The sequence below is a fragment of the Populus nigra genome, chromosome 9, assembly GCF_951802175.1.
Source record: "Populus nigra chromosome 9, ddPopNigr1.1, whole genome shotgun sequence".
Classification (NCBI taxonomy): domain Eukaryota; kingdom Viridiplantae; phylum Streptophyta; class Magnoliopsida; order Malpighiales; family Salicaceae; genus Populus; species Populus nigra.
The window spans coordinates 1475020-1490200 of record NC_084860.1 but is presented as its reverse complement, the minus strand read 5'-3'; the positions used below and the strand labels follow the sequence as shown (position 1 = coordinate 1490200).

Genomic DNA, 15181 nt, shown 5'->3' with positions numbered 1-15181 from the left:
ATGTGGCTCGTATGGGTCTGGGCACACCAACTTGTTTTCCGGACGGATCGGAGCGGCTCACTGATGGGCCGGGACAAATTGGCATTCCTAAGGGCTAAGATTGTGATTCCGTATGACGTGTCATTCAAGAGTAATCTGTTTGGTGGTGTATTTTATATTAACTATAATTTTAAAAATACTTATTTAATAAAAAAATCATCTAAATCTTAAATTTCGTGATATTTATGAGGTTGTGCTCTCTTCAATCATTAGTTTTATGTTAAAGAATAATATAAATTATATTTTAAGATCCCACCTAAAAGTTTAAGCTACTGTATTTGGATGATTTTTTGACATGGTATTAGATCCTTGATCATCAAGCGATCACGATAATTTCACTATTTCTATACATTTGATAAAAATTAAACACAAAATAATATGGGTTTGTATAAGTTTTAAGTCTAAAAATCTTTTATTTGAGGGGATGTGTTACGGAATAATATAAATCAGATCTTAAAACCTCACCTAACAATTTAAATTATTGGGTTGGGATAATTCTTTATCATAAATCAATGTCTTATATATAATGTGTAATAGGTTGGGATTTAACTTAATGAAGTTAGGACTAAAATGTTGCTTCAATCGGTCGCTTGTAGTAAAATTGGGTGTAAGTTTATGGTTATTATTATTAATGGATATCTCTCTTTGATTTTCTCAATCACCTACAAGTTCGTTTTCTCAATCAGCTTGAGGGGACTATTTATTGTATTCCACGGCACTACTAGGTATTAGAAGGATCTTGATACAATAGATTTTGATCAATATTTAGATTATATGGGTCACATAGTATATATAGACAAGTCCAAAACTAAAACGAGATAAGGTCGCCAAATAACGTATCAGACGAAAATATCCATAGCATTTGATTTAATTATTTAATATGTCTTAATTTTTTTTAGCAGATTCTGTATGATGTTTTTATAGTGTCAGTCGGGTATAACCACCAAAGCTCAAATTAGCCTTCAAATTAGGATCAAAGTTGCTATTTTATTTAATTTTATTATATTTTTAGTTAATTTTAAAATTTTTAGCATGATATATGGCGTTTATGTTATTTTTTTATTTGAATTAAAATTATAATTATTTTTATTTTAAAAAGACAATTTCAAACCTATCTATTTAAAAGGTTGAAATCTTTATTTTGAAAGCAACCCATTAGAAAAAAATAATTGAATAATAACACTAAGTGCTGATTTATCTTTTGCACCTATTCTCTATGTCTGCATAATTGCATGATGTTGGGTATACAACCAAAGTCCCATATTGGCTAGAAATGGGGAGGATCATGGGTATATAAGGATGGACAAATATCTCCATTGGTATGAGGCCTTTTGGGTATAGCCCAAGAGCAAATCCATGAGGGCTTAGGCCCAAAGTGGACAATATCATACTAATGTGGAGATAAGTGGTGTCCATAGTCCTTACAAGTGGTATCAGAGCCAGGCCCCGGAGTTAGCCATGATGGATGAATCCTCGGAATGCCGAACAGAAGGTGGTGGGTCCCCAATCACGATGTAATCCATGGATCAGCTCTATTGGATAGGCGGTGTGCTCCCTTCATGGACGTGTCCTGATCCCAACACGGTGAAGAGGAGTTGACCTAGAAAGGGCAAACTCTCAAGTCAGGTAGTGCTCTCCGGATGCTTCATGGACGTGTCCTGACCCCAACACGGTGAAGTAGAGAACGAAGAATCCTGGTTGGTTGAGAGTGGACGGATGAATGATCGGTTTAAGGGGAGGCTCGGTGGTCCTTTGTTCGAGGGGAGGATTGTTGGGTATACAACCAAAGTCCCACATTGGCTAGAAATGGGGAGGATCATGGGTATATAAGGATGGACAAATATCTTCATTGGTATGAGGCCTTTTGGGTATAGCCCAAGAGCAAATCCATGAGGGCTTAGGCTCAAAGTGGACAATATCATACCAATGTGGAGATAAGTGGTGTCCATAGTCCTTACACATGACACATGGCTACCAATGATTTATCCCCTGTAAAAACCATTGTTCATAATTATTAAACCTGGACTGTTCCAAGTAAATGAAGCCTTTAAGCTTTTTTAAAATTTTCAAGCCAAGGGAAGAAATATGTAATCTTTTAATTTTAAATGTTGTCTTCAAGTCATATAAATCTTTTGAGTTTACAAAGAGATTGATTTCTTTATGAATCAATTGGTTTCTTCACGGAATAACTTTTGAGTTTGTGAAAATAATAGTAAACACACCCCAATCATGCTAGCAACTAAGATTGAAAAAATGGTAATTAGCTTGCCTCATTTGCATTCTCTTATTTGTCTCATGCTAACCTTGCTTCCTTTGGCTCATAATATATTTTTCTGATTTGGCTTGCAGATCCTTGCATGTTTTGCAATATTTTATGATTTTTTGTTAGGGTTGTTTTACATTTTGTGAAATAACAATAAACTATTCAACTGCATTAATATAATTAATTAGTTTTTAGCAACTTTTGTTGTGTTTTTAGAGATTTCTATAACAATTTATTTACTCTAATTACCGACTCATTAAATGTCCTCAAATTAAAACTGGATATAGGAATTGAGAATTGTTATTCACAAATTCGTGTAATCAAAAGCTTGTTGTTCTCGCTCTGAAAAAAAATAAAATAATAGTGTAAGCAATTTTTTGGCTTGAATATAAATTATTTCTAGCTTCTGCATCCCTAATTTTTTTTCTTTTTTCTTTTTTTCCTCCAAGCTGTAAAGTTTTGATGATTTATGGTAAGTTTTTTGGTTTCCAAAAGTTTTGAGAGTTCTTGCCAAAAGAAATTGACTGAATAATCCATTTATTAGTAACTCATTGACCCTCTTTATCTATATTGACCGTTGAGAATATGCTGGTTATATTTTTTTTATATATTTTACTGCTTATGTTTGTCAAACAATTAAGAATTTGCAGAATGCAGAATGCAGAATGCTAGAGTAATCACAGAATGCATCGAGTAATCGCTTTCGGATCTCTGTAGAATGCTAGAATTACTGTTCTTATAGTAAAATTTTTATGCCTATGACAATAGGGCTATATACCAAGATGGGAACCCGATAAGCTCGTTTATTACAGTAGAAACTTTCTCATTCAGCTATAATAATGGTTAGAATTAGCTTGTTTATTTATTATAATTGATTATCATTAATATAACTTGGAATTTGAATCATATGCGTTCACAGGAAAAAAAAAATAACAGAGCAAATTATAATCACTTTTTAATTAGCTTTGTATTCTTGACAATGATAAACATAACTATCAATCGTGACTTACTAGTTTGGATATTAATATGAATAAATACGGATATTAATCTCAATTTGATATTTTCTTGTTAATTATATTTATGTATATGTTAATGTGATATTTTATGTTAAAACAATCACATTAACATGTGTCTTGATTTTTTATGATCATTTTATTGGTTCAACTACCGGGTCAAATTTTATAACTACACCACTAATAATACATGTTCTTTTCCACGAAAAAAGTTCAAAGACTGGGTTTTAAAAATACACTTAGACTGCAAATATTATTCCCGGCCTGCCTTGTTCAAGTACGTTGTTTCTTCTCTGAAACTTTAATGCTTTTGATGCCATGTTTCTAAGGCGGGGGATTATCTTTTAATAACTTATTTATTTTCATGTTTTAAAGTAATTTTAAAAAAATTTAAATTTTTTTATTTTTTTAATTGAAATTAATATTTTTTTGATATTTTTAAATTATTTAATGTGTTATATTAAAATTAATTTTTAAAAATTAAAAAAATATTATTTTAATATATTTTTAAATAAAAAATTATTTCAAAAAATAACTAATATTACCCTCCGTATCATCTTCGCCTAATAGCGGCGTCTCTGTATCATCTTCGCCTAAAAGCGGGGCGGTGATCATTTCCACTGCACTCTATAGTCTATACTCCAAGCAGAAGGAAATGATGTCGCTAACTCGCTGTGGCTTGTTGGAAATAGATTTCAAGGACAATTTGTCATGAACGTTGTATATTCTATGCTTCTTTAAAGTTGTAGTGTAATCATTGTAACTATGTACGGAAAAGCAAACGGGAACATCACCTATTATAGTGTAATAATTGTAACTATGTACGAGAAAGCAAAATGAGAACAATTAAAGAAGGACTATGCTAAAAGCAAAAGGGGAAACCAGTAATAATTGAATTAAAGGAGGACTATTCCAAAAGCAAAAGGGGAAACCAGTAATAATTGACTTTCTTCTTTTTTGCTTTCCTATTTTAGAAGCAAGAATGTGAATCTCGATTTCAAGCTGCGATATTATGGTTTAACAAATGCAATACATTTTTTCATATATAATGAACTAAGAAAAAAAATCTGACCTAAATCTAATCTTAATATATTTATTTTTATAATGATTAATTATACTAAGTAATATATATAATTCTGAAATTTCATTGCACTCTATACTTCAAGTATAAAAAAATATTTATTAAAGAATTATTTCAATCTAATAATTTAAATTATTAGATAAAATTTCAAGATATAATTTATATTATTTTTTAACACACTCTTTAAGTAAAAACTCTTTGAGCTTAAAACTTACACAAACCTACATTACATTGTGTTTAATTTTTATCAAATAAATGAGGATGATAAGATTCAAACTCGTGACTGCTTGGTCATCAAGGCTTTGATACCATGTTAAAGAATCATCTTAACCTAATAACTTAAATTATTAACTAAAATTTTAAGATATAATTTATATTATTTTTTAATAATCATTGACTAGTTGGAAAAATAGATTTCAAGTACAATTTGTCATGAACGTGAAACACTATTTTATATTCTATGGGCCTGTTTGTTTTTGCGTTGTAAAAGCATTTTTGAAAAAATTTAAATTTTTTTTATTTTTTATTAACTTCAAATTAATATGTTTTTAGTGTTTTCAAATTATTTTGATGTGCTGATGTTAAAAATAATTTTTAAAAAATAAAAAAAATATCATTAATATGCATTTTGACACGAAATGTTATTTAAAAAATAACTGTAATCAAAACTCTTATGTAGTGTAATAATTGTACCTATGTAAGAGAACAGTTAAAGTTGGATTATTCCAAAAGGAAAAGGGAAAAAGATGAAGAATTTACTTTCTGCTTGTTTAGTTCAGAAGCATGAATATGAATCTCAATTACAAGCTGCAATATTATGGTTTAAAAAATGCAATGCATTTTTTTAATACTGAACTAAGAAAAAGAATTCCGATATAAGTCTAATCTTAATATATTTATTTTTATAGTGATCAATCAAACAAGTTCTTAATTAAGCTAAAAAAAGCAGAGTAATTTTTAAATTACTATTAAGAAAATATCCCTATAAAAGAGGAGCTCATCCGAGCAAGAAGTCACCGAAAAGAAAAAGGTGCATTTTAAGAGATCATATCAATACAAAGTATTATTTAATTATTGGATGATTTGTTTCAATAGTGGAAAGGATTGATTTCAAGTGAAAGGTATGGCAAGGACTCTTTTATGGAGTAATATAGATTATAATTCGGCATACTAAAGCTAATTAATTCTTATTAGAAGCAATCATCCCTGATTATAATTCGTACAGTTCCCTTTGAGTGTTTACTTCCTAATTTTGTTTTCCATTATATTCTGAGTTAATATAAATTTGCTTCGAATTTCACCTAACGGTTTAGTTAGTATGAAAAACCTTACGGAGCAGCCATGAGTGGAGACTGGAAAAGCATGATTGAGTACTATCAGGATCATTTCGAATATCTTTTCTCCCCAGTTACGCACTCTTTGGATACTGTAAATACCCTGTTTGAAAGTCTAAATATCCTGTTTAGAAATGTAATTCTGTTTTTTTTTAAAGTGTTTTTTATTAAAATGATATTTTTTAATTTTTTAAAAAATTATTTTTAAGATTAGCTACATCAAAACAATTCAAAACATATAAAAAGATTAACTTAAAAAAATTAATTCTTTTAAAAACACAAGTACAACCGCGTTTCCAAACACTCACTAAACGAAGAATTTTTAAAATTTTAAATTTTAAAATTTTTCATGTAGCTGTGCACAGCAACGAAGAGCAACCACTTAGAGATTAACTTGAAATAGTGAAGGATAGGGCATTGTTTGTAACCGAGGAAGATTTTCTCAAGAGAAAAAACAAATTTGGAAATATGGTTCTTCACGAGGCAACCATCTACGGGAATTATGAGGCTGTAAGACTCTTGGTAGAACTCTTGGTGAAACCCCATTGTTTACAGCAAGCGATCGGAAGATGGCCTGTCCATCCTTAGCGCTGCTATCACTGGGCAACACTTTGGTAACAATTTCTCTCTTTATAGAATTCTAATTTAAAAAGTGTGTGTGTGAGTGTGTATAATTTTTTAATGTCTAATTTCATGAATGCAGAGACAGCTTTACTTTTGCGGCATAACTGCTCTTCACCTTCTAGCTGAAATGCCATCTGCTTTTGAGAGTGGATTTCCCATCTAATAAAATATTGAACAAAATTAAATGAATGTTAATGGGTTTTTTTCCCACATTAAATCTCACCGTACTCTTTCAAATTTAATAAAGTAAAAGGAAAATTAGAGAAAATATATAAAGATTACTTATTTTGATAATAGTTTTGTTACCTGGAAGTTAGTGTGAAGATATGTTCTTAATTAGTCATGGTTTAATCCCCTGAAGAAAATATGATAACACAAGGTTTTTTACCAATTAAAATATTGATTTTTTTTAAAACCAAGAATTATTGTAATTTAAAACTAAGTCATTAGATGCTATGAAGTTATGAAAACTGCAGATTTCCACTGCACTCTATAGTCTATACTCCAAGCAGAAGGAAATGATGTCGCTAACTCGCTATGGCTTGTTGGAAATAGATTTCAAGGACAATTTGTCATGAACGTGAAACACGATTTTATATTCTATGCTTCTTTAAAGTTGTAGTGTAATCATTGTAACTATGTACGGTAAAGTAAATGGGAACATCTCATATTATAGTGTAATAATTGTAACTATGTACGAGAAAGCAAATGAGAACAATTAAAGTAGGACTATTCCAAAAGCAAAAGGGGAAACCAGTAATAATTTAATTTCTTCTTTTTTGCTTTCCTATTTTAGAAGCAAGAATGTGAATCTCGATTTCAAGCTGCGATATTATGGTTTAACAAATGCGATAAATTTTTTCATATATAATGAACTAAGAAAAAAAATCTGACCTAAATCTAATCTTAATATATTTAGTTTTATAATGATTAATTATACTAAGTAATATATATAATTCTGAAATTTCATTGCACTCTATACTCCAAGTAGAAAAAAGTAATTGTTAAAGAATTATTTCAATATAATAACTTAAATTATTAGGTAAAGTTTTAAAATATAATTTATATTATTTTTTAACACACTCCTTAAGTAAAAACTCTTTGGACTTAAAACTTGCACAAGCCTACATTACATTATGTTTAATTTTTATCAAATAAATGAGGATGATAAGATTCAAACTCGTATCTACTTGGTCACCAAGGCTTTGATACCATGTTAAAGGAGAAACCAGTAATAATTTAATTTCTTCTTTTTTGCTTTCCTATTTTAGAAGCAAGAATGTGAATCTCGACTTCAAGCTGCGATATTATGGTTTAACAAATTAAATACATTTTTTCATAAATAATGAACTAAGAAAGATATCTGACCTAAATCTAATCTTAATATATTTATTTTTATAATGATCAATTAAGCAAGTTCATAAGCTATAAAAAACAGAGTGATAATATATATTTCTGAAACGGATTAATTCAACCATTAAAGAAAATATTCCTACAAATGAAGAGCTCATCATTAATAATTCACCAAAAAAGAAAAGTTTATTTTAAGAGATCTATACAAACTATTATTAAAAACATAAAATAAAAGGTAAGATGGGCACTGATAGTGTGAAATATTAAAAAGTTAATATACAATTGTTTTTGAAAATTAATTTAATAAATCAAAATTTTAAATTAAAATAATTATTTAATATGATATTAAAATTATATTGACCAAATTGTGAAGAGTTCAAATCTTATAATCTTTATTTTCTTGAATTAAATTAGAAAATAAATATAAGATAACTAATTTCAATTGAGAGAATATAAAAAATGTTGATTGGACTATACATTATAAAATTTAAGCTTTGTTTTTCAATGAACCCATTTCAATAATTTAATTTAATATGCTATGAGAACGATTAAATAATTAGAAATTCAAATCTCATAAATTTAACTTGAAATTGATGGATATAGACCTTATGGGTAGACTTTAAATATTTTTTATATTGTTATATTACTCGACTTGTAATGAATATGTTAGGAATATTATTCAATTTGACCTGAATCCTGATCTCAACCCATTTTGATATATATGTTTGTATTAAAGAAATTATAATAATGTATACCCTAATATTAAAATAATTTAAACATTTATGTAAAACATTTATAATCTTATCATTTATGCATACCTCATTAAAATAATTACTTTTTTATTTTGTGGTTAATAATAAATAATTTAATTTATATCTGAATTAATATCTAATACTTGATGAGTAATATATAAATATTACTGAAACCGACCTATAATGATCGACCCACTATTATTTAGATAATAAATAAAGAATGAATATATCTGAATTTTGTGTGTAAGTCACCTGTGTTAAAAAGTTAATAAATTGATACAAGGATTGAAATGATTCTTGGATACGGATGCTAAATTCAATTAAATCAAACTTTTATCAAACAAGTTATTTTGCGACCGTATCTTTTTTTAGATTTGGAATTGCCTATATATATATATATATATATATATAAAGATATTGATTTATGTTAAATTATCCCAATTCAATTGATAAATAAAATTTAAAATCTGATTTATATTATTTTATAATACATCCTTTTAGATAAAAAAATTTTAAACTTAAAACTTAAATCCATATTCTTACACTCTCTCCTGTTACGCTCTCTTTCGATACTGGATTTCATCTAGTTGTGCACAGCAACGCAGAGCGACCAATTAAAGATTTACTTGAAATCATGGGGAAATAGAATTTTTAACGAGGCAACCATCTACGGGAATTCTGAGGCAGTAGTACTCTTGGTTGAACGTTGTCCAGACCTCATTTCCATTCCAAATGAGTTCGGTGAAACCGCATTGTTTTAATACTCATTCAATCAGGGACAAAGCTAACAACATTACTCCTTTCCGTTGCTTCATTTCTTCCTGTCTTGGTATTTACAATAATGTAATTCCGTCTTTACGTCTCATTTCTGGACTCTACCTACGACATTCTCAAGACAAACTGGAAAGCTCTCCTATCGTTTCCTGTCTCTTGCCTACCACGGAGGAAAAATGCATAGAGGTTTTTCCTTTTTTCTGGAAAACTCTCCTATCAAGTGCAAGGATTTAAAACAAAAATTCTTTGTCCTTTTCATTCCCAATCATTTCCCGATCCAGTTGCCGCGACGCCACTCATATATATCTAACAAACAATTTATCATGAACGTGAAACACAATTTTATATTCTATGCTTCTTCAAAACAAACGAGAACATCTCATATTATAGTGTAACAAGTGTGACTATGTATGAGAAAGCAAATGAGAATAATTTTTTTTATAGTAATCCAGAGATCATATTAATTAGATTTAGTCAATGTCATTAAAAAAATAGCAAACCGACTAAAAGAAGCAAATAAGAACAATTAAAGTAGGATTATTCCAAAAGTAGAATCAACATATCTTTATTATATTCTCATAATAGTTTCACTTTATAAACTAAACAAGCAACACACAGATCCTCATTTACCTTTTTCTGTAATATAAAGGGTTCCCAAGCTACAAGCTAGGTAGAGGAGCATTTCGATCATTTCCATCACTAAAAGGTATGATATACAAACAGTTCTCTTTGAGTGCTTGCTTCCTAATTTTGTTTTCCATTATATTAATTAATGATCGGTATTATGAGTTAATATAAAGTTACTTACATTTTATGTAGAGAGCAAATATGGATTCTGATGAGATGATACAGGAGACACCTTATATGGATTCTGAGATGATACAGGAGACACCTTATATAGCAGCCATAAATGGAGAATGGCAACAAATGATTGACTACTATCAGAAAAATATCGAGTATTTGTTCTCTCCGGTTACTCTCTCTTTAGATACTGGATTTCATCTAGCTGTTCACAGCAACGAAGAGCAACCACTTAGAGATTTACTTGAAATCGTGAAGGAAAAACAATCACCTTCAACTGAGGAAGATTTTCTCAAGATAACAAACAAATTTGGAAATACGGTTCTTCACGAGGCAACTATCTATGGGAATTATGAGGCTGTAAGACTCTTGGTAGAACGTTTTCCAGACCTAATTACCATTCCTAACAAGTACAGTGAAACCCCACTGTTTACAGCTGCTGGATTTGGTGAGGCAGAAATAGTGGAGTTTTTAATCCGTTCCAAACCAGTGGATGATAAACACCGCCTGTTATCAATTCACCGCAAGCGGAGAGATGGCCTGTCCATCCTTGGCGCTGCTATCTTAGGGCATGACTTTGGTAACAATTTCTCTCTTTATAAATAGAATTCTCAAATTTAAAAAGTGTGTGTGTGTATCATAGATATTGTATAATTTTTGAATGTCAAATTTCATGAATGCAGAAACAGCTTTACTTTTGCTAGAACTGGATGAATCGCTCCACAGCTTGAAGGACAAAAAAGGCATAACTGCTCTTCAACTTCTAGCCCACATGCCATCTGCTTTTGAGAGTGGATTTCCCATGGGCATATTTGAAAGACTCATATACTGTTGTATGCCTACTCCAAACACACTATTAGACCTTACAATAGTGCCTACATATATATACATGAATGCATATGTGTGTGTGTGTGTGTGTGTGTGTGTGTTTAGACATCTATATGTCTATGATTTGAACTCTAAATTATGTTGCAGGTCTTCCTGTTCGCAGCAAGGTAGAATTCCAAGTAGAAACTAGTGGCCAGGTACGGAAGGGTACTATGGGAGATGTTGAGAGCGGTTCGGGTAGCAGCTTGGAGAGGAAACCAAGTGGCGGCCTACTCAACTATTTTAAGGTGTCCCTAAAGGTATTGGACACAATTGAGACCTGTTCTTTTGGTTTCAAGGCCTTTCTATAACGAGATTAGATATATTTCTGGAGGGTACAATGAAACACATTTCATTCATGTCGAAATTAAGGAATCATAACTTATACAATGAAACACCCTCTCTTTTTTAATGTTTATGTGACTTTCTGTTATAACTGATCATTGAATTTGATGCCATTTATTGAATTGGATAATTGACTCTTATTATATATATGAGATTTGTGATTCTGGTCATTGAATTTGATATTTATTTTTATATATTACTCATACTATTTATTTATTCCACGTGGGATTGGTGGTTCTATATATCATTGTCATTTAAGAATATGTATTGATGAGATGATTTATTTACATGCATAATCATTGTGCTTGAAACAAACGGGATTCAATGTTACATGTTCTTTATTATTATTATTATTATACTTTAGTTCATCCTTCTACTATCATTGTTAATGTTTCTTTCTATTTCATAAAAATGGCTAGCTCTCATCCATGTTTAATTTCATTCGCTTTCGCATGAACATGAAGTACGATGTTGGCCAGCAAGGCTAGAAGTATTCTGGAACCAGAAAAGAAAGCATGTATTTGCTTTGAGACTCGCCAAAAAACTAATAGAGAAAGATGAGTCATGGAAAATAGTCAGAATAGACCAAAATGAAAAGGAAGACAAAGACCAGATCATAGAAGAAGTCCAACCTTCTGTAACGAGCTCATCATTAACTAGCAATAAGCAGATCTCATTGTTTATTGCAACTATAAATGGAATAGAAGAGATTGTGTGGGAGATAATAAATAAATATCCCCACGCTATTGAGCAGCTCAATGAGGAGGGGCAGAGCATTTTGGATGTGGCCGTCATGCATCGCCAGAAAAAGATCTTCAATCTTGTGAAACAACTGAATTTACCATTGGCTAGACTGCATCGAGTTATTGATAAGAAGAGGAACACATTGTTGCACCATGTTGCAGATATGGAGCATTACAGAGGAGGAACCAAGCCTGGGCCTGCACTTGAACTTCAGGAGGAGTTGCAATGGTTTGAGGTGAGACCTTTTCATCCCTTTGTCTTTACCTCTCCGGATAAAATTTATTCATGGACTTGGTACAGGATTATCCGTATAGTGTATTAGAGTACCAAACCTATGAAAACATTTGTTTCAATCAAATTACCCAATCCAGTTAAGGTCATAGAAAAACCGTTAAACTGAAAAAAATCGATTTTAATGCCTAACGAAACGTAGACATGTCACCTAATTAAGACATCAGGCTGATCTAGTTCTCCTTGTCAACCGAACCAATTGCTTAAATATTATTAAAAATTATACGCAATTAAATAATACGTTGTTTTATTTACAAACTCCATTTATATAACAATCATATTTATCTCCCGATTACTCCAGCAAGTGCAAAAGGTAATTCCTTCTCATTATGTCACGCTTCGGAACAAAGAACGCAAGACTGCAGAGGAGCTCTTCGAAGAGAATCACAAGGACCAACTGACAAATGCACAAACATGGATAAAGGAAACGACCCAGTCTTGTTCCACAGTAGCTGCACTTGTTGCTACTGTTGTCTTTGCTGCTGCCTATACTGTGCCCGGAGGTTCTGATAAGAATGGCACGCCCAACTTCATCAACTCTCCCTATTTTCTGGTTTTCACTGTCTCGGATGTTCTTTCCTTAGCAAGCTCCTTGACTTCGCTTGTGGTATTTCTGTCTTTGTTGACCTCTCCATTTCAGCAACAAGAATTTCACATCTCTCTTCCTCGGAAACTTCTTGTTGGCTTCACCTTCCTCTTCTTTGCTGTGATAACGACCATGCTATCTTTTGGGGCCACAATCTTGATACTCATTCAGTCAGAGAAAAAATTGACAACATTACTCCTTTCCATGGCTGCATTCCTTCCAGTCTTAGTATTTGCAATAATGCAATTCCGTCTGTACGTCTCATTTATGGGCTCTACATACAACATTCTCAGGATAACCGTGAAAGCTCTGCCACGATTTCTTGCCCCTTGCGTACCACGGGAGAAAAAGCTCCGTCGATCGAGTTGATTAATATGGGAGATTTAACTGGCATAGAGGTTATTCCATTTTCTTGATGGTTTGAACCTCTACCATAGATCATTATATATTGTGTTTTATTGCATGTATGGTTGTTATTCAGTTTCGTGATATTTATGTGGTTGTGCTGTTTTCAATGACGGCCTTGAAAACAGTATGTATTATATATAGTTTGTCACAGGTTGGTATTTGAATGGTATGATTACAGGCCTTCAAGCTTGCTTCAATCAGTTACATGGTAATAAAATTGGATGTAAATTATAAATGTTTAATGTGTGGTTGTTCTGGATTATAAATATTTAATGTGTGTTTGAATTACAATTAGAATTTTTTCGTGTTTTGTGAACATTCACCAGCTCACAATCACCCACACAACATAAAATAAAAAAAATTGGACCAATAAGCAAAACTAGCCGCCATGCTGCCTTTTCTTCTTTCCTTTAGACCAGCACCAACCCGTAATAACCCAAACCTACAACCCTCTTCATCATCTTCCCTAACTCGCAAGCATCGTGAGACCCACTCTCACTGATACAAAGCTTCATCCCTCTCTTTAGACCAAAATAATCAACCCACCTCCCACTTCTACACCTCCCGTAACACCATCACCGACAACCCCACCCTCCAAGTCACCACCAAAAGCCTTTACCTCAGCCAGCCATAACAACCATTACACACCACTATTACACTTCACTTCCTCCACTCTTCCACGCCTCTCTCTCTCTCTCGAATCCACCCCAAAAGGAAAAAATAAAAAATACAATACAAGAATCTAGGGAGTGTTCTAGGGAGTGTTGGTGGGAGAAACCATACAGAATAACACTCAGAGGGATAAAACATACTGTTTTATTTCAAGAACAAAAGCTTACAACAACTTGAAAAGCTTACAATACACACCCTTTTTTTTCTCTCTAGTGTTTCTCTCTATTCTCTCCACACAGAATAACATAAACTTAACTACCTATTTATACACGAATTCAAAACAAGATAACTCAACCTTCAAGTGTGAAGGCGGCTGGCGGCATGCAGCTAGTGGCTGGTGGCTGACGGCTGGCGACTGGACGGTGACAGCTGGTAGCTGCAAGTGGTGGTGGGTGGTTGCCTTCCTTGACCTTCTAGATATTAAGTTTACTTCAACAAATCTCTCAGTCACTAGCTGAAAAAAAACTGCAGACGAGCTCTTCAAAGAGAGTCACCAGGACCAACTGAAAAATGCACAAACATGGATAAAGGAAACGACCCAGTCTTGTTCCACAGTAGCTGCACTTGTTGCTACTGTTGTCTTTGCTGCTGCCTATACTGTGCCCGGAGGTTCTGATAAGAATGGCACGCCCAACTTCATCAACTCTCCCTATTTTCTGGTTTTCACTGTCTCGGATGTTCTTTCCTTAGCAAGCTCCTTGACTTCGCTTGTGGTATTTCTGTCTTTGTTGACCTCTCCATTTCAGCAACAAGAATTTCACATCTCTCTTCCTCGGAAACTTCTTGTTGGCTTCACCTTCCTCTTCTTTGCTGTGATAACGACCATGCTATCTTTTGGGGCCACAATCTTGATACTCATTCAGTCAGAGAAAAAGTTGACAACATTACTCCTTTCCATTGCTGCATTCCTTCCAGTCTTAGTATTTGCAATAATGCAATTCCGTCTGTACGTCTCATTTATGGGCTCTACATACAACATTCTCAAGATAACCAGGTAAGCTCGACCACCGTTTCTTGTCCGTTGCCTACCACGACGGAGAGAGGTCCGTCGAGTTGATTAATATGGGAAATTTAACTGGCATAGAGGTTATTCCATTTTCTTGATGGTTTGAACCTCTACCATATATCATTACATATTGTGTTTCATTGCATGTATGGTTGTTATTTAGTTTCGTGATATTTATGTGATTGAGCTCTTTTCAATGACGGCCTTGAAGCCAGTACGTATGTATTA

At 32.3% G+C, this 15181-nt stretch overlaps 1 protein-coding gene across 3 annotated transcripts in view; it reads left to right on the top strand.

The window, feature by feature from the left end:
* The window catches only part of LOC133703816 (uncharacterized), a 28748-nt gene extending 15231 nt beyond the window's left edge, over positions 1-13517 (top strand). Inside the window, exons 1-6 of one of the 3 annotated variants that reach the window (XM_062128506.1) lie at positions 9880-9939; positions 10053-10614; positions 10718-10867; positions 11010-11161; positions 11711-12225; positions 12583-13517. In XM_062128506.1, the coding sequence (XP_061984490.1) occupies positions 10062-10614; positions 10718-10867; positions 11010-11161; positions 11711-11734 (879 nt within the window). In that variant the 5' untranslated portion in view covers positions 9880-9939; positions 10053-10061 and the 3' untranslated portion in view covers positions 11735-12225; positions 12583-13517. Of the gene's footprint in view, positions 1-9879; positions 9940-10052; positions 10615-10717; positions 10868-11009; positions 11411-11710; positions 12226-12582 lie in introns of those variants that run through there. The other 2 variants (XM_062128504.1, XM_062128505.1) reach the window with 2 other exon arrangements.
* The last annotated feature ends 1664 nt before the right edge of the window (positions 13518-15181 follow it).